General features: G+C 40.0%; 1 protein-coding gene across 1 annotated transcript in view; it reads right to left on the bottom strand.

Moving 5' to 3' along the window:
- The window catches only part of MNAT1 (MNAT1 component of CDK activating kinase), a 117,840-nt gene that overhangs the window by 54,375 nt on the left and 37,125 nt on the right, over positions 1-26,340 (bottom strand). The window contains exons 4-6 of the mRNA XM_021554535.3: positions 19,283-19,386; positions 15,138-15,278; positions 9,651-9,776 (exon numbers count right to left, since the gene is read on the bottom strand). Of these exons, the coding sequence (XP_021410210.1) occupies positions 9,651-9,776; positions 15,138-15,278; positions 19,283-19,386 (371 nt within the window). The remainder of the gene's footprint in view (positions 1-9,650; positions 9,777-15,137; positions 15,279-19,282; positions 19,387-26,340) is intronic.

Genomic DNA, 26,340 nt, shown 5'->3' with positions numbered 1-26,340 from the left:
AGAAATGTAATAACCAGGAGTGAAAGCAGGATGGGAGGTAAGTGTGCACACACGTGCCTTAATAGGCAAGTCTCAGAGCAAGACAAACAGACATGGCCTGAGTGCTGACTCAGAGCCATCTGCAAAGCCATCATCCCTGCTCTGCCACTCCAGGTCACCAGGGCTCCTCCAGGTACACAACAGAGAAGATGAAGGAATGACACAGAACTGCTTTGATCAGCAGCAACAGGAGAAAGGATTAGGAGCAAACATGTGATGTTCTCAGAGATGCAGACAACTGCTAAGGAAAAAAAAAAAGATCATGGCAGGAAGGTCACACATACTTCTAAGCATACATACAAATGTACTACAGCTTCCCTAAATGGCTTCAAACACTTCACTGATCTTACTAGAGTTCTTTAAAAGTTCATGCTGCTCTCTTTAAAAGAATTTTCCTCTTTAAAAAGTCCTCAGCTGAATGTCATTTCACATCCAGTCTGTAAGAGTAGAGACAGTCTACCAAGCATTTGCGGAAGCAATCAATATTTTTATTGTTAAATTACAATTAAGGTGCCTAAACTATTTTTTTTAAGACCTAAAGTCTAAAACAGTTAGTTCTGTGAAGTCTTCCTTACATAGTTATCTTCAAGGACATAAGAAGCTCCTACAAAGAGGTAGAGAACAGCTTACTTCTGCCATTTACCAAGGCAGAAAATGAGCTTGTATCAGATCAAGGAAACACAGTTACTCAATTTCCCCTAAAATGTAAAAGCAAAGGCAGTAAGTGTTACCAGAGGCTGAGAAGGGGATTGCAGAGCCCCCATCCCCGTCAGTCTTTAACAGGTTAGGACAGGTCCCTGACATGAAGTACCCCTGGCTCTGCCTCATGGCAAGGGGAAGAACCTCATGATCTCTCAAGGCCCCCAAGCAGCACTTTGATTTTACAATTTCACAAGTACCTGCTGCAATTCTGGCACCACAGCTTCTCTTTTCATTCATTTTTCTTGCCTGATTTAAAATACCACCCTCACAGAGGAACTTTGTCTGATCCCATTTTTTATCATCTCTCTAAGACATAATGCTTATATTTACAATTTTGGACAAACCATTTCTTTCTGTTTCACTCCAGCACTACTTTCTCATGGGTTCACTTTTAAACAGTGCATCAAACAGCACTGTTTAACAACTTTTTGCATGAGAAGTGTGGTTCAGTAACTTTGCAACATTCATTTAGCAGAAACTCTAATATTTAATGTTTATAATGTTTGAAACTCTTGGCCAAAGTAGAGCATCAAAAGAGCATGTATGCACTGAATTGTATCTTGTTAAAAAGAACAGCAGCACTGAAAAAAAGTTATATTGGAACAATCTATAAATGTGTTTACATTATATGAATGATTTGCTGTTCCTTCACAAGGCATGTAGGAAGTCAGCACTTCTCAAATGTGTAAAGTATTTCCATGTGCTTAAAGCACAATCTTTCCAAAACAAACAATGATTGAGAAATTTTTTATTATTCTTTATTTCCCTGCCAGCTGTTTTTTTGGACTCTCCTCGCAGCCACCTTCTTTCTTTCAGTCAAATCCCTCCCTATTGCTCACAGTAACACCTACTCAAGCAAAGGTACATTCAGAGCTGTAAGACCCAGAAACAGGAGGATCCCAGGCTGATTTAAATAGCATTTTCCCTAGATTACTCTACAACATGTCTTTGTGCTATCTTAGCTAGTGGCAGGTCTGGCTGCTGTTTGGGATGGAATTTGGGCATCCTACATTAGAGCCAGAAGCCCGTTTCTGCTGTTCTGTCCTACTGCCTGCTCCCATACAGGCAAGGAAGCAAATGACAAGCTGGCTGAACTCTTCCAGCATCCTTCTTTCTCCCTGTGAGCCTTTACATGGGACCAGAACATGCTGCATGTCACAGAGATGTTCTCTGAAAAATGATGGGGAAGACTCAGGCATGTAACTATGCTCTTGGCCAACTCCAAAAATCAAACAGGACACTAAAAATCACTAACAAAACAAGACAAAATGAAAACCCAAACCAACCCAAACAAGTAAACAACACAAAAAAACCAACCTCAAGAAAAGATAATTAAAAAAACCCTAACCTAAGAACAGCTCCATTCCAAAAAGTGATAGCTAAATCACAGGTCTGCTCCACTGCTGGCCACAGACACTTTAACCAACAAGCACATTGGTCGTGCCATTCACTCCTGCACAATCAACACTGTTGGCATTATTTCATTTACTAAATTCCAGTCATTACAGCTGTGCAAACTTATGGGTCTAATTTGTATTTATACTAATATGTGTACATAAACATGTGTTGCTTTAGCCATGTAAAGGAGCCTTAAAGCAAATGAACAAATATTATTTTAACAGAGCAGTATCAGAGAGCCCAACCATAAAAAACAATCAAGTCAAGCAGTTCTGATTCTGTCTGTCCACCAAACAACTTCATTTCAACTACAGCATATTTCCTAAGGCATTCCAAACTAAAATCCTGCAGAGAGCTATGGGGAGACATAGCACTGTATTTTCACAATACAGTCTCCTTTTCCAAGGCCATTGCTGTGCAAATGAAGGGAGGGGAAATAACAAATACTGTCATTTACTTTGCCTTTTTTTCTCCAGAAACATTTTCTTACCAACATAAGGAACAAAATTCATTAAGTCAACATCATGTGCTGAATGTTTATGCACTTTGATATAACAGTAATTACTTAGTAAAGCCAGAACCCAATTAATGTTTTAGACTTCAGTCCATGGGCTGGAGTGCACAGGAAGCATTCTGATGACAGATCACTTAAATAAAGTTTATTTGGCATACACTTCAAAACCAGAGTTCAGAAACTCAAAGCACAGTTCAGCATGTATGTGCTTGACTCTTAACAAAACATCTTTATTTAAACAGAAGGCTAGAGATTTAGTATGACAAATGTATTTACTACTACTAATCATTTTCCATCAAGCTACTCGGAAGTTGCAGTCATATTGTATTTATAAACTTATGAGATTTAAGGGAGCAGTAGGTAGGTAACAGGACTGTGGATCCCTTTTTAAATCCAGCATGTTAGTCCTAACCTGAGTTATATCTTCCAGCATATTTGGTGTCCCTCAGTTTATATATTTGAATTCTATATCCACATATTCTCAGAAATGGTAAAGATCTTGCAGCCACGATTTCTTTTTCCTCTCTTCTTTTCAGAAATAGTGTCCTCCTTAGCAAATCAATGCTCATTGTTAAAAACAAGACACTGTTACTGATGACAAAAACTCAGTGCTAAAGCAATATGGAATGTACACTCTAAGTAGGAATCAGGAAATGGTGCTTAGCAACTGCAGAATCTCACTTGTCCCAGGGCTACCTGCACCTCTGTGAATCTCTGCTCCAGGGAAGCTGCTTGGCAGGAACACTGCTTACCTGAGCACTCCATCCAGAGACCCTCTGGAAAGTGCTGTGACTCCCCTGACTGGGATATTTGGGTTTCCTCTGGAAAGGGATTCTGCTCCCTGGCACCAACACCGAGCCCAGAGTGTCTGAGCTGGGACACAGCCACCACATACAAGCACAGAGACACAGAATTCTCAGTGCCACTGGAAATTTTACCTTTACATGTATGTTCTCTAAACAAATATGCCTATTACAAAAGGATCTATATGCCTGAATACACTAGTTACTCTTGAAAGTAAGTGTTGTAATTTTGCTGTGATTCTAAACTACCAAGAGTTGCAAAGAGAGAAATATTCCACCCAGCTGTAAAAAAGAAATGTGCATGGTATGAGCCAAACAAAGATTAAAAACAAAACACCAATTAAACTCAAACTGGCATTCATCTCAAAGAAATCAATTCCATCTGAACAGTTTCAGTCTGAAGATAGACCAGCTGAGCTAACAGTGAAGGAAGCCTTGATTGCTTTATTTTTTAACTTCAGGAAAAAACTAAAAGCACCCAAAAAAAAACCCCACCATAACCCCCACACACACACTAAAACACACTGCACCAAAACCAACAAACCAACCAAGCAAACCAGAGCAGTAAGAATTGGCAAAGTAAGGCCCCCTCAGGAGCTGCAGAATAGCTGTAGCCTAAACCACAGTGTGACATGCACCTCACTTACCTCAGAGTACCTGGCATATGTCTAAGCAACTTTGAAGGAGCACAATTGATTAAAAAGGCTATTTTGACAGACTTTTTTGAGTTTGGAACAGGATTTTGGATAATTGCTCCACGAGCTATAAAAGAAACAGACTGAAAAACAGGAGCAGCCGCGGAGCAGTTGTTTGCACAGGAAGCAATATTGCAGGAAAAGGCAATAATAAAGAACAGTTAATTTGACCTGAGCTGATGAGGTCAATGTTTTAAAAGAAATAGCTCCACATAATGTAAAATAAGAACGTTATTTCCCTTCAGAATAATACTGCAAGTGTAAGACTGCACAAAATCTCTTCCCTAACACTTGTTATGTGCAGCTTAGTGGTAACACACATTCCTGAGGTGTCCTAGACATCCTGTGTCTGACACAAATCCATTCCTCTGAAATATTGGTTCTACGACTGCTCCCTCATGCAAGCTCTGGCTGCTCCAGGCTGCACACTGCTCTCCCCAGCATCCAGCTACTAATAACCTGAAACTGCAAGAACTGGAATAAATCTGGGCAATATTCAGAGCCACAAAGTTATATTTAACACTGCTGCTGTGAGCTGGACAGGGAAGCAGTAGCTGGAGCAGATATTTCACTCTTAATTCGCTGCCATTCAGGGGTGCTGTTGACAGGAGATGGAGCCCGGCTCAGCGGAAGAGCCACGAGGTTAGGAATTTAGTAGGGCTGGATCCTATTCCTTCTTCCTCCACTGCTCTGCTGGCTAATCCTGGGTGAGAACATCCCCTCTGGGCATTTAGTTCCCCTCCTTCCCTGACACATCTATTTAAACTGCAAATTCACTTTGGTAGGGACCATCTTGGTAATGATAAAGCCTGTACAGCACTCCACGCTAATGGTTCTATTAATAAATATTCCCACTGCTATTAAGTAATAAAACAAAAATTATAAGAATTGCAAGGTCAATGATGCATTACCTTAATTCTGAGGTATTTGGGTATAAAAGGCAAGAAGGTAAACTCCCCCAAGCAGGAGCAAACCAGGGGACACCTATGTTGTTTTCCATCATTTTTGAGTAATCTAATTAGAGGTAATTGAGTTTTTAACTTCAGAGATTACTCCAAAAATACCATCACTAGAGGCTAAGTGTCCTGGGAGGCTGGGGGAAGTCCAGGACAGCCCTTCCAGTTCTGTAATGTTTATTTTCTTAAAAAATAAGAAAACAAGCATTACAGAACTGGAAGGAACAGAAAAGGGACAGGCACACAGCTCGAAATGTGCTGGAGATGGCACAAGCTGAGCCAGTCTAAGGCACTCAGATTTTCTACAAACATAGAAACAGCTAAGCCACAGACTCAAAGGTTCTTTGCTCTCAGTTGAACAAATTGAGGAGGAGCTAAATACATCCACACTTCTGTGCACTTTTGAACCACCATGGTGAGGTAAAGCACAGACCTAGAAAAGCCTTCTACTGTACTATAAGCACTAGAGATATAAGAAGGAAACTAAATTCATGTAACACAATTCATTCCTGTTGCATTTGCAAATTGCCATTTGTCTGCAATATATAGGAGCATAGGAGCATCTTTCTTACACCCTAAAATGAGCCCCACATTAAAGCTACCTGACAACCAGAAATGGTCATTACATTCACCAAGAAACAGAAGAATGGTTCTCTTGCCAGACCTTGTTTTGCACCTCCTGACAAGCCCTAGAAATGCTGAAAACATCATTTAATTCAAACTGTGCTCTTTTTGACAGCTGCTGAAGTCTGAAGTACTGCAATTGACAAGAAATCTCATTTTTAGCACTACTGCAGCAATTAAGATTGTTACAGCTTCTTTTGTAGCTTTACCCTGATTTGAGATTGGATTTAGTAAGACTGTTCTAAAATATTCAGATGTGCTGAAAAAAATATTTCTTAATATGATGAACATGATAAGGAAAAAAGCCTGGCAGCACTGTCTCCCTCTACTCAAAGAGGTAAATCAAACTGATGGATTTGGAATATAAGCTTTGTGCACAGAGGATAGAATTTACTGAAGAAGTTGAAGAGTAGACTACAGAGGAAAAACTGCTTGCACTTGAAAGGAAGGGGGGAAAAAAGGAATTTCACAAAAGGAAAACTGAAGGAGACCCTGTCCCCATGAGCTATTTGTCTGTCTCATGCTATAGGGGATGCTCTTGCTTAGCTTACACGACATTCCCTCCTCCCCCTGCAAGCAGAGGAACTCACAGCATTAATATGACACCTTAAATGAGCCAACTTCCTTGAGCATTGCCCAGGAGACTAGAATGGACATGCTCCTATCTCAGACACCAAGAAACATGTCTGATTAGCAGTCAGGCAGAAGAACATCTCTGATCAAGGAAAAACACTTCTGTTTAAGCTGGAAAAAACCCCAGTGGATTGTCACAAGTGGCATATTTTCATAGCCTTTGTGTAAACACCAGCTCCAGATCAGCCAGCAGCTCAGCTAGCTCTATCTGGCTTCCCTTCTTTTGAAACAAAATTAGAGGCAAACACCCATCAGAAAAGGTCAGTGGCCAAACTATTAGGAAAAAATAAAAGCTCAGGGGAAGAACATACATAGTGATTAATTAAATGTGCACTGCTAAGCCTCTGACAGTGGGCATAAAACAGACTTTTCACACAAATGTCCTGAATTTGAAGAACTCCTGTGCCAGAACATTAATTAGAATTGCATTGCTTAAGAAATTCTCAGTACTCCCCTACAGCTGCACCCACCAAGAGGAGTGGAGTGAACCCCATGGTTTAGAGGGGAACAAAGCCAAAGCAGCTACAAAGAGCACAAGAAAAGCTCCACCCACTTCACGTGGACACCCACGCAAAAGGAGTGGACTGAGCATCTCAGGTTCTTAGAAAAACACTCAGCCTGGCAAACAAGCATGTCCTGAGGTGAGTGCCAGGTGGGAATTCACCTTACACTGTCACTAGAACCCACCTTCATGGATCATGTGCAATGAGCAGAATTGCTTTTCACAAAACTAACCCTGCTCCAAGGCCAGCAAACTTGCATCTGATAACTACAGTAACTTTCCAAGACAAATCCTAATCTTAATCTGAAAACATCAAGAATTTGAGATTTTGTTGCATTCCAGAGGCAATTTTAACAGTGAGACCAATTAACCAGCAGAACATTGTGTGAACTTTAGGTCCTATTTGTTCCTTCAGCTCCTAGTTAGATGGTACTTGTTTAACTAAGGTTACTGGTTCTTGCTACATTTAATGATGCACTGCTCAGACCTGGCATGTTCTGTGCTAAGGAGGTACTCAGTGTAAAACCTGAACCACCTCCTAAACCAGAGGCAGAATGCTCCACACAGAACAGATCTTTCTGCCTTTGAATGGACTTCTGTGGCTCTTCTTAGCATTCTTTCTGATTTTTGCACTCAAAATGCAGCCAGCAGAACTCTGCAGTCCACAACTCTTCCCAACATTGCATTCAGGAGGAGAAGTCCTTTCCTATTTATTGCTGGACTATTCACATACCCAAAGCCCCCACAGACTCTGTGGCTGAGGGTCAGACTGGTTTACTTGCTTAAACTTCCAAATCCTCTTCCCAGAGCCTGTTATTTACTCTTCTATTTCTCATTTTGCATTTAGCCTTATTAAAATACATTTAATTCAAATGAGGCCAGTTTGTCAAAGCAGCCATGTAAACTGAAAATTTGCACATCATCCACAGAAATTCAACATCTGCTTCCAAGCACTGAGCTGCCTCCTAGCAGAACACCCACAGAAACATTCCCAGGCTGGGAAAGCAACTTCTTCAAAAATTACAAAAAGTTAGACACTTCCTTTATTTATCGTGCAGAATATCAATGTTGTTATTATCATGTAATAGAATTTGTATTTTTTTTTAATGTCAAGCACCTGTAAAGAAAATAAGAAAACATTAATCTTTCTAAGCAAAACCTGCAATTTTGTTGGTGAAAACTTTTTGATGCAATCCATTTTCCATAAATAGTAGTCACCAACTTCAAATGCTTCTATCCTTAACTTTACTGTTGAAAGACATTAATAGAAATAAGTACAATTAAACAGATCTTTTTCCATTTAGGACTAAGATCAGTCAGGATGAGGAAATTTTTGTTTCCTGAGATTGAACAAATTAAATTATTTATCTATTTACATTTTCTGAACACTGATGAATTAGAAATTAGTTATCTGGCATATCCCCTATTATTCCAAACATTACAATTTAAATGTCCTGCTGCTGGAAATCTCTTCATCCAAGTCTTTCACCATTCCTGGATGAAATTTACTTAGGGCTGCAGATCTCAAATGTCCACTAGCATATACTGCATTTAATATTGTTTTTTTTAAAAAGTAGAAAATACTTCCACTGGCCTCATAACATCCATAAGCTGATCTTCTTCCTTTTCCCACAGAAAAGCCACAGCTTTAAGAAATTCTGACAATATATTTTAACAGCAAGAAAAAGTACAGCCATTTAGAGTATTTTTAAGCAGAACAACAGGCATTTTCTGTCCACTGGCTTTTCTACACAGAGAGAAAATCTCTCACAAATCATATCACTCTCCCCCAAACTGTTAGATTTTAAAAGAAATAGGAAGAAGATCAATTTACACCACAGGAAAACAAGAAAACAATCCACACAGCCTTGCAAAAACTGACACTGCTTTTGGAAAAATAAGCTGCAAATGATTCCACACTGAACACTTTAACAGATAATGAATACAGCACAAATATTAATGGCAAAAATAAATTAATTACTGACAGGAAACTAGCTTGATGCACAGATTTTTGCTTTGCTGACTTCTTCGTTTGTTGAGGAGAGTAAAGAGTGTTGGCTATTTTCAAGACATTCAGTTTACCATTACCAATTCTAAAATACAAAGTCTAAAAAAAGTGGATTTTTAAAAACTCTAAAAAGATATTTAAAACAATACAAAGCAGAAAACCAGCAAGGTGCAGAAAAGACAAGTCACTTGTGCTCCTATCCCCAGCTTTACATTTATGTACATGGGCTAATGTGTAATTGTGTCATGTCATTACACAGAACAGGAATGCTGAGAGATCTTCAGCTGCCACACGTTTGTAAAAATACTTGTTGCTTCCTAGAGCCAAATAACAATGAGAACTGAATCCTTAACCTTGGTATAATTTTCTAGATTGTCAGTCTCACACAGATTACTCCAGTGCTCAAAATAAATCTGAAGAAAGTACAGATGATTCTTGAACTTCAAAAATTTCAACTTCCAGAACTGGTACACAAACAAGAAAAATAATTCAAGGACACCACAACTTCACATGGAAAGAGGTATAGTTTGTTTTTTGACAACTACACAATGAAAATGTTCCATATATTTGTGATGACCCTTCTGGGTGGGTCATCACAATATTCCAACTAGCGGAATGATGAAATTCTTCAATTACTTCCTAATTAACTTATGTAATGGGAAGAGAACAATCTATTTCATGTAACATGCAACTGAGGTTTAAACAACCTCTGAATTTCATGAGGAAATCCTTGATCTTCTGAAAGACATTAAAAAAACCAAACAAGCAAATCTTACCATTTTGATGCCAGTGGAAAACGTGACTGGTTTGACAGGTTTGGGTTTTTCCAGCTGCATTTCTAGCTGAGTAGATCTGTCCTTATGCTGAGCTAAGAGCAGAGAGGCAGGAAGATCAGAGCTCTCCTGTAAACATATGAGGAATAAATTTGAGTCCTAGACCAAAACAAATATTAATTAACACTGCATATTCTTCTAAACTGCAAGCTGTGACTGCAAGGCCATCACTAGAACAGGAGAATGCCAAGTATCCTCTCCCTCAGAAACAGTTTACAGAAAACGATCATTTTCAGTAATAAGAAAAAGCTGCAGCAACCCCATAAATCAGAGTAACCTGCAAACAACCATTTTTATAGAATCCACATTAAAGACAATATAACAGGCTCCTTATTCCAACTGGGCAATGCAACAATATTTATTAAAATAAAAAAAAAAATTAGAACTTAATCAGAGAAGGAATAATACTGAGTAGTATAACTTGGATCAGATGTTTATCTAAGACACATTCTTTCTACCAATGAACTCAGACCAGTTTGAAATTGCTTCCCATTAGATTTCACCTGAGGCCGTTTGGAAATGATCCTTGCTCTGCTCTGCACAATGGCACTATTGTAAGTGCAACCAACAGCATATTTATTTTCTCCTTCAGCAACTTATTTTTAGGGAAGCCAGCCAATTTTTAAATATATATATACACACACACACACATATATATATATATATATATATATATATATACACGCACATATATATATACACACACAAAGTAGTAAAATGAATAGTTAAGCAAATGAATTACTTAAACTGTCAGGACAGAATGATTATTAACATACATATATGTAAGTGCATTTTTGAGAGAGTCAGGAAATTATTGGCCAAGTAATTTTCTAAGAGACTAATGTGACTATCTACATGCACACAGAAATCCTTGAGAATTTCTGGCTAGAACTACCCTGAAGTTGAGAGCAGGGAAGAAGTTCAGACAGATTCTTCCTGGACTGCTCTAACACAGTATTTTCTTCCTAAGGCCCTCACACATCACGTTTACTTCTGTTTCTAAGAGCCAAGCAAATACTGTTACAGCAAATTTGTTACTCACAAAATCAAACAGATTTTATTAACAGGACTGTGATTTTTTTAAATCATTCAGTTCAAGGTAAGAAGTTGGATGTTTTTAATGTCACAAGATGCCTTGCTGTTTTTATGGTACCTAGAGAAATCCTCTGAAGTGATCATGAGGAACAGTCACATTGTACACTGACTTTTCACATCACTCTCCAGTCTTCTTTCCCTTCTATATTTTATTGCATTCCCTTTGCCTTACCACTAGAATGCAAGATAAAAGCAGAAAAATCTCACAAGGCAAGATCTGGCCCAGAATCACAAGTACAACAACTAAGGCACAGGATCCTACTTGCATTTCTGTGATCAGCTGGGAGGAGGGAGAGAAGATACTAAAAACCCAAATTGTAGAGACATCTAATTACTGAAAAACTTGGAGAAAATTTGGGCCATAAATGCACTAGTTTAGAGTCTGCTTCTTTCAAGTGTTGTACATCTCTAACCTGCATGCAGCAGCATGTGCTGTCTGCTGTCAGCAGAAGTTAAGGATGTTGAATTCCTTCAATCACCAGATTTAACGTGTTGGGGGACAAGGGAAGAGTGGAAAGCATTCTCCTGTTCATTTTGTTGTTCATGCTCCTTAAATATTCACTGCATTTCTAATAAAATGATTCAAGGAAGGAAATTTTTAACCATCTTCCCAGGAGTTCACACAATGACCAGTAACCAGATTACACAACTGTGGGAAACCCACACTGTGCCAGCAAGGCACCACATCCTGATTGTTTGTCCTTTTGAATATGCACAGAGCCCTTCTGTTAACTATTAACACACGTGGAAGTTCCAGCCCTGTGTTTATCCATACCAGCAATTTTCTGTATGGGAAAACAAAGTGTCTACACTATGAACAAAGCTGGTTATACACAATAATTTCTGGAAGACTTGTCTCCAAACCCTTGAGGTTCTGGTGAAAGTGTGGATATGACGTCTTTAACGCCTTTGCCTGGCTCCAAGCTATGCCACAGTCCAAGGAAAACCTGCTCCTCTGCCATGTGCTGCAATCCCATTGTGCTCATGCCTGAGAATTATGGGCTGTTGAAGAGGAGAGTGCAAGTCCCATAAAACACAAGAGATCATCTTAGAATCCTCTGTATACAGGTGATAGAGTTTGTACAGCACATAAAGAAAGTGCTTTAATATTTTACTCAGCCTGGATTATCCGAGACTATCCCAAGATTTAAAAAAAAATCCCCAAACAAACAACAACCCAAAATAAAACACTCATGTAGCTCTCCCAGCGATGCATAAAGTGCATTTGAGACTCCAAGTCAAAATTACAACAGGGTATTGTGCTTTTAAAGTGAGAGTTTTATTGTAAAAGAGGTGACCTATAACAAAGTTAACACAGAAATTCCCTAATTAGTAGTGGGAGGCAAAAAGGACCAAACTGCTTTTCCAGTGGCCTGCAGAGCCTGAGTCCCCCTGATGCCTTGCTGATCTCTCCAGCTCTTCACACTGGCCTTCCCCTCCCTGTTCCCAGCCAAGGATGGTTTCATGGAGCCTTGGCCCCAGGTCCAGTCGTTTCTGCAGGAGCCCCTGCACTCCCCATTTAGAACACCAGCACAGCATTTAGAACACCAAACATTTTTCTGTGTTTCTGGACTACCTAAATTATCAGCTCTTTGAAGAGGATACAGCATTCTCAAACACCTGCACACAATTGAGACCTTTGCTCCATACGAAACCACCACAAGTACCACATCTAATACTTGGAGAGGAGAGGGAAGGAGCATCTCTCCCATGAGGAAAGGATGAGGGCATTGGGACTGCTCAGCCTAGAAAAGAGAAGGCTTTGGGGTGACCTAATTGTGGTTTTCCAGTACCTGAAGGGAGCTGACAAAAGGGATGGAGAGAGACTCTTTACAACAGCCTGAAGTGGCAGGACAAGGGAAATGGCTTCAAACTGACAGAGGGCAGCTTCAGATTAGACATTGGAAGAATTTTTTTCCTGAGGGTGGTGAGGCCCTGGCAAAGGCTGCCCAGAGAAGCTGTGGATGTCCCAACATTGTTCAAGGCCAGGTTGGATGGGGCTCTGAGCAATCTGCTCTAGTGGAAGTTTTCCCCCCCCATGGCAGGAGACTGGAACTGGATGGTCTCCAAGGCCCCTTCCAACCCAAGCATTTCTGTGATTCTATGAGATCTGCAGCTTTGTAAGATTCCAGCACCAAAGGTAAAATTCATTTCCTGACAAGGAAAATACCTGACATCTCTACTTGTACAACACAAAAAATGTGTCTTAATTTTTTTTTTTTTTCCTTGTGGCCCAGTGGCAGAGGTAAACTTGGGAAAAAAAATTCCCAAGATCCAGCAGTGGGCTGTAGGGTGACAGACTAGGTGATCTATCCAAAGGAGAAGATTCAAAACCAATGTCAGATTCCCTCGTTCCTGTGTTCTCACAATCCCGCAGAGTCAGTGGCGTTACCTCTGGTATCTCTGTAGCCAGAAATTAATCCTTTTTGGTTTAGCACAGAACCATAAATATTGGAATTTTTTTTTGTTAATTCTTTACACTGCTGCTGCTTATGCTTGGTTTTTGCTGCATTTCTCAATTAAGTTTTATTTATTATCAGTTTCATTTTCAGATTTGGAGCACAGCATTAGAGGGATTTCAGAGACCATAGGAAAAGTTTATTTCTTTAACAACTGCTGGTTTTCCAGAGACTTTGTAAGTCGTTACACAAACACTTCAGTGCTGGTTTTATAAACCTTAGTAATATTACAAAACAAGTTTTGGCTCAAATTTAAGTTGACACTGCCCCTTCAGAAACAGAGACACAACTTGAAACTGTCCAGTTTCCTCCCTCAGCCTTTAAAAATCACTTTTATATTGTTTTCAGAATATTAAAGTATGTTTTAATAGCAATGCATGTGTAATCACAGTTAAAACTACTTATTTTAATCATGTTTTAAGGGTTATTTATAGCTATTCTTTCTGCAAGCCACCTGGTGAAGGTTTCCAGTAAAACCAAATGCTGTGTTAAAAAAAAAATTAAACAACCACACATCAACCACTAGTCTCTAGTCAGTTAGGAGTGTGTTTTAGAGCAGGTTTTTAAAAAGTCAGAAACTCTAAATCCATATTCTGAGAAATTAAATTCAAATTCATAGTGGAGTTTTTATTAATTTCTCCACCTATTCCTAATTGTGTGGACTGTAAACACATTTACTTTTAAAGTGAAAATAGATTGCTGGATGTAAAGATACAGGCTTGACTTTTTTTTTCCAAGAACCTTTCTGCTCACCTCTGATTTTGTCTACAAAAGGAAAACCAGTAACAGGTTGCCAGGAACCCTGGCTTGAAGAAAGACATCTATCTCTTCAGGAGGCTCTGAAACTCCTAAACTTCACTTAGATCCTCTCCCCATGTCAGTGCCTTCTGCTCTGGCTCAAAGAGGAACTCTACTTCTTCAGGAAAAGTAGAAAAGCATCTGTATCTTGAATAAGAACTGAGACTACAAAGCAGGAATCATCAGTGTATTAGTGTGAGATGCACTGATATAAGAGAGAAAATATGATTTGGATATGCCAAGCAGCTTTAAACGATGCCGAGACAGATGAACACATGTTCAGCATACATACTTCTTTTTTCTCATCTCCCTCAGGGTTACACACAGGCTGTGTGTACACAGACTGTCCTCATGGGTGTTAAATCTGTGAATGTGTGTGCATGCACATCTGCACACACATCTGTATTAAAAAAATTGAGATGTGAACCTTGTTTAAGTAACACATTTAGTGAGTTTCTCTATGCCCACACATTATTGCATTTCAGATTCAGAATCAGTAAATTAACCACAATTTCCAAAAGCAGTCTGAGTTTTGCTCCGTGTGTCTATACAAGCTTCATTCACTTCAACAGAACCAACTTGTACAGGAGAAGTTCAGTAAGAGAACATGACACACTCAAGGCAGAAAACTTTTCATTTTTGCATACAAGGGGAACACCAATCATTTAGGTGCTCTGACTGAGAAAGGGCTGACCAATGCTTGGATGCTTGGATAACTCATGAGGTTACTGCTCTCCACCATCTCCACTGCACAGGTGGCTGAGTCAAGAACACCTCCTGATGACCTTTTTGCTTCCACACACCAGACTCTCAGCCACTACTCAGAACGGCTTAACAAGCCAACAGTGGTAGAGCCCAATTAAGTCTACAAATCCCAGAAGCAGTCTTCATCCAGCCCCTAGCTTACCAAAACCAGAGCAGTTTGCAACACTGAAATAAATAACAGGTGAGAGAATGGAAACACAAAACATTCAAAACAGGGAAACAGGGACAGATCTGTTAATTCCATGCAGTTAGCAGCGATAGAGATGAATGTCAATGCTACTGTACTTTCAAAGCCTCTGCTTTTGTTACTCACCAGGTCATCCAGGAGTGCCTGTTTATTCTTCCTTTTCATCATCTGCTGTAGCTGCTCTTCCTTCTGCATGAAGAGCCGCCTCTGTTCGCTCTCCTGCCGCTCGACCTCCAGAGCCTCCTCCAGCTCTTCCTGCTCCCGCGTCTGAGAGGGAAATCAGAAATCAGCTCACAGCAGCCCCACAACTCCACTGCCCCCCAAGGGACCCCAGGCAGGCCAGGTAAGGGGAAAGCAGCCAAAATCTACCTTTTAAAGCAGAATTTTAAGGTGATTATGTGTGATCATTCCACCTCCTCATTGTCCAGTGTAAAGATTTTTAACTTGCTGCTCTCTGGAGCCAGATCTGACTCCTTAAATGTTAGGGAATGGCTTTTCCCTACACTTTCACTCTAAAGTGAGCCCCTCTCAGCTCCCACACATCCTATAACTCAATGATGTATGTAGGCTGAGCAAAAACATGATCCCACTATATTGTTCCTGATCATCCCACTCATCCAGGACCAGCTGCATCTTCTTTGCAAAGCACACTGTGCTTATCAGTGGTGTAGAAGAAAAATGAGAAATTACAAATATATGAATATTTAATAGGGAAGCCTATATCTTTAAGTATTTAAGCATTAACAGCGAAAATACCACATTTTCAGAAAACAAGGAATTTTTCCTATAACCTGGATTGTAGTCATGTGACATGAGATAAAGATTACTAGTACAAAATGACAAGTTTTTGTTACAGATCTATTTCTTGGCAAGTATTTTTTTAATGTGCAAACTATTAGGTAATCTGTATTTAAAATCACAGTGAAAGAATAAAAAAAACAGAAGAGGGCTCAGAGACAGAGGAAAATAAGGAAAATTAAACAATTTTATAAAGAAGGTGGATCAAAAGAATGTCAGTTTGGTTGTTAGAAGGTACAAGAAAAAACATACAAGAAACATTTTCCAAGTCTTCTCCATCAAATATACTAAAGCAAAAGGAGATACAGTAAAAATTGTAAGATAATTAAAATTTTATAAACTTAACAGATGATTTATTGATGAAAGGAGTTTCAGCAGAACATCATGGGGGAAGACACTGATCTCTTCTCTGTGGTGCCCAGTGACAAAACCTGAAGGAATGGCCTGAAGTTGTGTCAGGGGAGGTTTAGGTTGGATATCAGGAAAAGAGTCTTCCCCCAGAGGGTGGCTGGCACTGGAACAGGCTCCCCAGGGCATTGGTCACAGCACCAAGGCTGACAGAGCTCAAGGGGGGTTTGAACAATGCTCTCAGGCACAGGGTGGGATTCTTGAGGGTGGTGCTGTGCAGGGCCAGGAACTGAACTCAATAATCCCTGCGGGTCCCTTCCAACTCAGCTTATTCTGTGATTCTGTGATCATTATCGAGGCCAAGACCATAGTAAAGTTTGTTCTAATCATAAAGTCACATCATAAAGCACAGCTACCTAAATAAAGCCAAAATATGCCCAAAAAATACCTTCACCAGACAGACTGAGCCAGTGGGTCCCAGTGAGGCTCAGTTACTCCTGGGAGAGCTCATCACCTGCCACCCAGCCAACAGAAGCTGCTTCCATTTTGTAACTGCTGCAGTGACACTGGTGAAAAGCTGGTCACCAACCAGCAACCACGTGGAATTGGGCTCTCTTTGCATTTAATGAAAGGAAAAAAACAAACAAGAAAATCCCCATATTTCTAACTGAGTTTATGTCTGAAAATTAAGGGATTTAGTTAGTTCTTCGAGACAGAAGAGCTCGGGGTCTTTGAGACATTCCAAGGCTCCTCCACATTTATCTCTAAAGACTGCCTGGAATTTGCACTGAAATAGAAGAAAACTTATAGGGAAGTGCTGACAGACCTAGTCTGAAGAAACAGCCCAGAAAAATTATAGTCTGAAATAAGTAAACTGATAAACAAACCTAAACCAGAGCAGACTACAGGAAAATGGAAGAATTATCACGAGTCATATCAAATTCTTTAAACAGTAAAAGAGAAGAGCTCAGTTCAATAGGCAGCAAGAGTTGTGTCCAGACTAAAGACAATCTAAAACACAGTCCCAATATGTGAAGGAAAAAATGATGACAGTGAAGCCAGGAGTAATCTCAAGCCTACAAGTGAAGAATAGAAAGTAAAATCATGTTTTGCCACATTCAGAAAAGGCTAATCAAGAAAACATGCACATTCACATCACAGAATTCAGACACAACCATTTCAAGACTGCACAAAGCAGCCAGTGAAATTAAACATCTAGTGATAAAGTAGGAAGCAACAAGTTACCCTATGACTGGAGAAGTGCAAATATTTAAGTCAGAAACACTGGAAAAGCTGTAGTCCACTCAGGGTGCAAGCTTTTATAAATAAAATTTGTATATAAATAGCTACGTATTAAAAAAACAATTTATAATTACAACAACACCAAGATCTTCACTTTTTTTCTAAACTACAAGAGAAGAACAGTCTTAGGATCAATGTATTTCCAGCAGAGATGGGAAAACAGAGTTCCTTTACAAGAGGCATTAAGATCTCTGCATTCAATTCTGGCCCCTTCTGCTTGCCAAACACAAATCACACTGGAGCAGGCAAAGGGTAACAAAAACAACAAGAGGGACAGAAAACATCCACATCCCTCAGAAGCAACCTATTACAGTGGACAGAAAAAATTTAAGTCAAGAATTTAGGGACAATGACTGGCCATAAGAAGTTTAAGCAAGAAAGTAGAACACTTTTTACCATACACAGAGTAAAGACATTCCAAAACTTGCTTAGAGGAGCTGGAGAGGAAAAGCAACACTTCAACTTTCAGAAGAGGGGGAAATTTATGGACAAGATCATGCTATAATAACCACTGTGTAAAGTCTATTATTATATTTCAATTGTTGAAAAAGAAATTATGAGTGTTTCAAATGTTAAAAAAGAAAAAAAAAAAGAAAAAAGAAATGTTTCCAGCTCTTGAGTCTGGATTCACACAGGCTTGCCCAGCTTCCAGCAGCCAGCCTCCAGCAGAGCAGGACTGTGGAGCACAGCAAATAGAAGTCCTGGGGGCTTGAGTGGGTACAGGGTATTACAGAGCTGCCTGACAGCATCCCACAGCCCCTGCACAGGCTGTCAGAGCCACTTCCTTGAAGGGAAGGTGGGCTGCAGGCAGAGCTGTTCTCACTGTGACCCCAGAGCCTGCAGCTCCATTGTAAAATAAGACACACAGCCAAAGCTTTGGCAGGTCTCTTCAAGCTCTGAAGCAGAGGATATTGCACAGTGTCAGAGACAGGATAACAGATCAGAGATGGACCCCTAGGGAAATTTCCTTGCCTTTAAAAGGAAGAGGTTCAAACAAACATTTTTCAGATTCCAATCTCCTCCTGTGAAATCCTAGAGCTAAAGAAATCACTCAGAGTTTTGCCACAGACTTCAGGGGAGTGAGGATTTCACCCCTACTGATTTGAAAGCAAGTCCTTACTGCAACTGGATTACAAATACAAACCCTTGTTATGTCACCCTCTGGGCAGACATTTTGCTTCAAGAACTGATAAGAATGTGTATTTTTATGCTGAAAAAATATTTAACAGATTAAACTTTTCTTACAGGAATAAACGCATGGAAGTTTATTTTTAAAGACAAAATGATATGTGAGCCATAATTTAATGAATGAATCTTCAAAGAACCCTGTGTTTTGCATACAGATTATATATACAATATCCATGATGTTACTGTTATCAACTCTTGAACAAAAGTTTTAATGTTTGTTTCAACATCTTTCATTTTGATTTTTGCATAAACCAGGCCTGTGTTTTGCCTCAATTTTACAACTCTCTCCTGGGAGCTTCATAATGTCTGAGTCTGGATTCCTTTTTTCCTTCAGATGAGAAAGGAACGATTGTCCTGGTGTAGGAATGAACTTCATCTCTCCTGGATATTGTCCAACGACACTGCCAGCACACATGCCGTGGTGATGTATGAGACACAGGCTCTACTGCCTGCCCCTCTCCTCAAGCCCTTCCCAAAATAAAGCATAACTACTTTTCAGCTATCAACCTCAATATTCAAATACAAAGAACTCTACATAGTGCTTTCGGCTTTGATTTGTTTTAAGAAAGTACTCCACAAATCCTTTAATTCTTATACAAATGAATAAAAATTGTAGGGGAGAGAAGTTAACTAACCAGTTTTAGCTTATTCTTCTGAATGACTTCTTTGTTATCCTTTTGATACAGCTCCATTTTCTTTTTGGTGTTCTCCAAGTCCACATTGTTGGTCAAGTTAAATACTGCATACATATTATAAAGACAGAAAGCAAAAGTATTAGGTCAGCATGCATGACTATGACAAAGAAACACTATTCTTATGCTCTGTATCCCTTCTAGCCAAATATAAACATTGCAGTAACAGAACCTATTTAAACATGCCATATAAAGACAGAGACAATCTGCTAAGTCACTGCACTTCAACAAAAGCCAGAAGAGTTTCCATAGGTTTACACATCTGTAGGAGATTAAAATTTGAATCTTGAATCCCATTTTGTGACACTGTAATGATACACATGAATAATCATCATACTGTTCATAAAACACTGACCTTTCCAAGTAGCAGTTATAGCTAAGAACATGGTGATTCCTGTAAAATTAAATTAGACCAAACACAGGCATATGAAGACAAGGTTGGAAATTAAGTCACTCCATTTCACAGGGAATATCTGATGCACAAAGACTACAGTGACTGAATTCTCAGGTACACAAAAAAAAAAACTCACATTACTTGATAACTTAAAAGGCACCAATGTACAATTACCTTTATTATGAGGAATCTGCAGATGCTTGCAGATTAATAGGTCAACTGACATTCTTTTGATGTCTCTCAATGGTGACAGACTATATCTCATGTAATTATGAGCAAGCAGGGTCAGCCAGCAAGCTCCATAGTTTAGCACAACATTCCCAATTATCTACACATGGATATCTCAAGAAATTGAACAGTTTCTATAATCAACAGCTTGAAAGATGTAGATGGTTTGGATGATTTGCAATTTGATACAATGCCTGAGCCCTTCACCTCTAGGTCACTGGTTCACTTGTGGGTCAAGTGAATTCCAACTGAACACCATTATCACTGGGAAGTCTCCTGGTGATCCCCATCCTTAGGGGATGCTGGGCTCATGCCCGTGGCCTTAGAGCTACTGAACAGTGCCAGCACAGAGCACTCAAAGCCTCCAAGAGCTCTGTCACATGCCTACAAGAGCAGCAAGGAAATTTGTGCTGCCATTGATAAATCCTCCACAAGAAACAACTGCACAGTGACCGTGCTGCGGCAGACCCTAAAGGGAAGGAGGATCTTGTGGAAACTCCAGCATGGCACTTGGGAGGTTTTGGTTCAGTTCTCTCTTCCCAGGGTTTTAGGCAACTAGGGCCAAGCCAAGCCTGGGCACAAGCACCACTGCCAAGTCATTTGTACCAGTGAGGCTGCTAGAGAGGAACAGAAGGAAGCAGCATGAAGTCTGTTGTTACTCATCAGGGTAACAATCTCAGTTTGGAGAACATCATATCCCTTCTTTCATCCTCCCCACAGGTAACATGGCAGAAAAGAGCACTTAGGAGGATTCCAGGCAAACCAAATCAAAAGCAGCCCAGACTGGCAAACCAGGAGAGAACAGTGAAGGAAACATCAAGACATCAATGCCAGGAGAAAATGGAGGTAAGAAGAAACAGGAAGGTCCAAAGTGGTAGAGCTGTGGGATGCAGGTCAGCTCTACAAGCCCAGCTCATTGCTGCATTCCTGCTCTTATTCCTGCCCCTCTCCCCAAGCACAGGCCTCACTCTTTCTCCTGCTCTGATTCCAGAACTCCCTTAGATACTCTGCAGTGTCAAGAGAAATCCCCCAGTAACCTGAACTGGCTCAACACAGGGGCTGAGTGCCAGAGAGGGTACCAGGGAAATAATAAAAGGGTACAGATGGGAATAGGAATACTTTCTTTCCAGGAGTACCAAACCACCACATGATCTTGCTCTTATTAAAAATACTCAATTTCCTCAAACTGCAGCAAAATTGCTCACCAAGATACAGCTCAAGAACTTCCTAACCTTACCAAAAAAAAAAAAACAAAAAACAACAACAACAAAAAAAACTGTTTTTATTTTTCCCATTTTCCTAATCATAAGCAGTATCAAGAGGAATAACATTTCAGTTCAGTCTGGCTCCTGAACCAGCTGAACTCATCCAGCCCCACCCCACCATCCTCAGTTCAGAGGGAAGATCTAAGATGGCTGAGTTTGTGCTTTAAGAATTTCAGAATCAACACCTGAGTTGAATTTTTGAATTTTGCTACTGTTCCTGGGCAGACCACTGGGCCTCTGTACTGGAGGTCTCCCACTGGTAAGAATCAGGAAAAGGGAAATAAAGGTTCCCTTCTCCTACAGACCACCTGTTGTATCTCCACACTGTAGCTTCAGGCAACACTTCTCCCTGAGGTCTTGATCTTATCCCAGCTGGAGCCTCTGGGCACTACCATAACCCAAACAAGCCATTTAAAGCCATTGGTTTTTGGAAGCAAGCTACAGATCCCAAATGTTTTGGGGTTTTTTTCCCTCTCCAAAAGGCATAATATTTTCCCATTTCATGTTGTGACAAACACACACTTTTTGGTTGTAGCAGCCTCTCCTTAGTAAAACATTATTTTAGTCTAAATATTTAGTATATTAATGGTGATCTGACAGCCAAATTTCCAGCCTACAGTTGCCCACTGACAAGAAGTTTTAATATTTGACTATTAGGGCAGAGAAGAAGTGTCATATAAAAATGCTGGCACACAATCAGCCCAGGGCTCTGCAGCGACAGCAGCTGCATGGCAATGTCAGCACTTCCTACAACTTAAATCCACACAGCAGCTCTCAAAACTCTTCAATGACGACACAAGAAAGAAATAGCCCATGAGCCATGCTGTGCTAGCAGGATGCCCAGATGCCACCTTCAGGTACATGAGGAGATGCCAAATTGCCTTTAGGCTCCTGAACATCATGAATATTTCTCTAAAAATAAATCTAGCCATAAGCTGATGAGCTCTGTTTTGCAATTACTGCTGTTTGAAACCTTCAGGGTTTGGGTTTGGGTTTGTTTTTTTTTGCTTCTTTCTCAGTTATCTTTAATAAGTTCAACTGGTCATAATTTGGTCAGTAAAACAAGAAGCTTAAGATTCAAAACTCATACTGGGGAAAAGCAGGCATGTTTTAATCACTTGTAGATGTCTACCTTTATTGAGAACTGCTTATAAAAATGGGTGCGTTTTGGTACTTTACAGGAAGCAATATATCTATCTAAAAAAAAAAAAAATCTATTTCTGCATCAATGTTTGGGAAATTTTCAGCAGCCACCTGCATAGGCACCCTGAAAACCCACTGCTCTGCTCATGGTGGCAGCGTTTACCCCCCCTTGTTTTCCTGCTGTGGCTGGAACCAAACCACAGCCACAAACCTCTCAGCAGTCAGATCTGCTCACACCATGCTGACTCTGCTGTGCCCATTTTATCCTGCTTTGTCACTCAAGGATATTGTAGGACACCAGCAATCAGAGATTCTAACTTCCAGCCCCCTGAACAGCCACAGGAAATTTGTCCCAGAGAATACTGATCTATAGCCATTGATGAGAAGCATTATCCTGGTCCTAAACACCTCCTCCTCAACACCGACTAGTCCACATTTCAAGAGTGGAAACACTTAAGATTTTGTTGCAAGACTGGAAACAGTGTAAAAGAGTGTTAAAAAGTGTAAAAAAAAAAAAAAAGGCAAAACAATGGAAAGTGTAACAGCGTAACCTGGATCTGCCTCCATCAACTTCAGTGTCAACAGCTGCCTTTTAGTGCATGAAAACAGCATCTTCCCTCCTACAATAAACACCTACCAGCAAAACAAGCTGCTCTTTGACCCTGCATGGTTACCAGTGGCCGGCCGGCCAGCCAAAACATCTTTCAACATAATTTCTAATAAATTTTTCATGAGCTTCAAACGTCTTTTCATCAATATTTATAGAATACAAATTCTTGCCATTGTAGCCTCACAATACAGCTGACAAGTCTGCTTTGCAAGGGCCACTAGGGCACAGAAAAAAATTAAGATATTATTTCCCTCTCTTGTCCTTTGCCCCCTCCACAAGTTACTTGGCATTTAAAACCCAACAACTATAAAACCAAAGAACACAGTTGCTAACACTCCACATACAAACTTTAACATAGGACTATGCAGCACTTTTTTTATTTGGCCTGCTTTGAGTTTTGCCAGAAATTTATTTTAAATATACTTCATCACTCCAAAAAAAAAATTATAGAACTAGAAGAACTAGAAAGAGTTAAAAATCCCAACTCATATGCTACACCTACCCTAAAAAAATATTGGTGTAGATCTGAATATGAGTGGCAAAGCAGATGGCTGGTTTGAAAAGGTTTCAAAGAGAAGACAGACTTATTTTTGTCCATGTTGAAATATAGCATAAGCCGATATAAGAGGCCTGAAGCCCTTCAGGGAAAAGAAACAGAAGCTGTTTTGTATGCAACAATTATTTATCTACTTATCCATCTCACATTGGTTGGTTTATAAAATGACTTGCCTTGAGACATCTGTTAAGTATAACAGGAAGACTATTGTGTTTTTGTGAAACATTTCATTCTATTTAGGTGAAACTACCAAGTTCTGAAATTCAGCCTCTACAGGGACTTTCTCTGTTTTTCAAAACAACAACGTTCATTATACAATTCTACAACAAATGGAGAAATATTTCCCTTGTTATAAAAAAGAATGAGACCAAAATATTAATTAAATGGCACAACAATTTGTCTAGAGACATAGCAGTATGAATGAATATCACTGCACTACAGGACTAAGTCCCTCAAAATCTCCCTGTTTCAGATTAAGACTTAAAATTATTAGCATTAGTTCATTATAAAGAACATTCCTCCCATCCTACTACAAACAACTCCTAAATTAACATCTCCCTAAAACCCCAGATTGGGAATGGCAGAGTGCTACAGAAGGAGACACAACCTCATCCTCAGTCTGCCTGGGATGTCCCATGCTACTGTGGCAGCTTCCCTTGGTGCTTTTGATGCCTGACCCCTAAAAGGGGTAGGAGTGGAATGAGGGGGAGAAAAGATGGAAAAGAATTTCACAGGTCCTTTCCAACCAACATTTCTGGGACTATAACAAAATAATCCTCAGAAACAAAAAGAAAACCCACAGTTAAGCCAGAAAAGTCTAGTTAGGTATCAATGATTATTTCTATTTATCCTCAGCAGTTTTTTACTGAGTCAACAACTTTTCCAGAAGAGCTGTAAACACCAATGAATGACTGAAATCACTTAGCCCCATCACTCTAAGAAAGACCATTTTGGCTGGAACAGTGTGATGACTGAAACAGATCTTTGATAAAGGTGCCCAATTTCCAGTTGGGTTATTGCCTGTGTCAGGACCAGCAACACCATCCTCGAGAATACACACACAGAGGGGGAAAAAAAACCAAACCACAAAACAATAAACAGTACAACCCACAAGTGATCACAGATAACAAAACCCTTTCTATCCAAGGATCACTTGTCAGATAAGTGTTCTGAGAGGCAGCCAGTATTGCATAAAGTCCTGGAGGATCAGGGAGACACAGGAATACACAAATAACAGCAGCCTCCTTCGGAGCAGAATGCTTTTTAAAAAGCAGCAATTACCCATAACCATTGTGCTGCGGTAATGCCTGGGGGCCTCACTCAGGTACCAGCAGAAGGTGCCAGGCACACGCTGGGAGGCGGGTCCTGCTCCAAGAGCTTTCACACAGGGCTTGAAAAATGGCCAGAGATACTCTGGGGAAGAAGAAATACTTGGGGAAAGAAGAAAACTAGAAAGAGCAAGAGAAATTCACATTGTGGTCACAAAGTGCAACTTGTAACAAGACCCAAAGGTTTAACCAGGTCCTTCTTCCCTATGGGCACAGACCTGACTCACTCAGACATTGTCCACACCTTTTCCAAAGGCAGGTTTTAACCCTTTCATTTTATTTTTATTCCTAGTGCTAATGACAACAAACTGTGTTTACAATGTTCTCAAATTGTCCAACTGATTTTTCTTTTGGGGAGAACTTGCTTTAAAATGTGGTTTTTATTTAAAGCCTTGTTTAACACATTTTAGCCCAAAGCATTATTCAGTGGCTGCACTCTAAACCATCTCAAAAACCTGTTTTTTATAATAGAAATCTTAAAAGGTGACTACCCTGATGTTTGTTTGACCTTCCCCCACACACACATGTTGCTGCACCATCCAACTCTTCTATTTCAATAGGAAAAGTCTGTAGGCAAAAAACAGCTGATATGAAGGAGGGAAATGTGTTTCAAATGAGGTCAGCAATTGCTGTGTCTCATTCCATGGCTAGTTTTGGAGCTGACCTACCTGGAATATTTGGAAAATCTATCAGAATCAGGGTCATGTGAAATACACCTATACAGGAGGATGTTACATTTTGTCTGCGCTAAACAACTACTTCATTTAAACCCCTACAACAACTCCAGAAACAAAACCTTCCAGCAAAGAGAAAAAAACAAAAGGTAAAGCTGCACTTTGACCCTCTCACAGAAAAACTGAAAGTTTGGGGCATGAGGAGAGGGGAAACCTTCCCAACCACCACCAGCTACTGCAAGTCTGCTGAATATTGGCTCCACAAAGCAAATCTGCCCTGCACATCCTTTCTTTTCCATCTTGAAGCTCAGTTTTCCACATGAGCAAGCAAGCAGGGAGTTCAGAAACACACAAAAATGAAATAACTCCTCTCAGCAGTAAAGTGTGTAATTATCATACAGAGTCAATGACTTTTAACACACTGTTCAGTCACACCATTCACAACATGCACTGGAAATTCCCCACTGCCAGGTGGGGAATTCTGCCCAGGACCACAGCAGGGATGGGCTTGGAGACAAATGTGCAATGGGCTTTGTCACCAGGGAGAGCAAACAGGGCTTGAACTCTTGCCTAAAGTGGTGTTTTTGAATCTAACCTGTCCTTTGGGATCTGTCCGGAGTTGGGATATCAAAAATTAACTCACTGACAGTGAAAATTAAGAGTCTTCTGACTGCACCCCTTCTTTCCTCTCATCACCCTGGCTGCCACATGAACAAACTAGGATGCAATTGGACTTCAAACTTCAGATATTCCTCTCAGGTAATTAACTGCAATTCCTAAAAACTCCATCAGGCTTTTTCACT

The sequence above is a fragment of the Lonchura striata genome, chromosome 6 (assembly GCF_046129695.1).
Source record: "Lonchura striata isolate bLonStr1 chromosome 6, bLonStr1.mat, whole genome shotgun sequence".
Lineage (NCBI taxonomy): Eukaryota > Metazoa > Chordata > Aves > Passeriformes > Estrildidae > Lonchura > Lonchura striata.
This window is presented reverse-complemented; position numbering and strand designations above follow the sequence as displayed.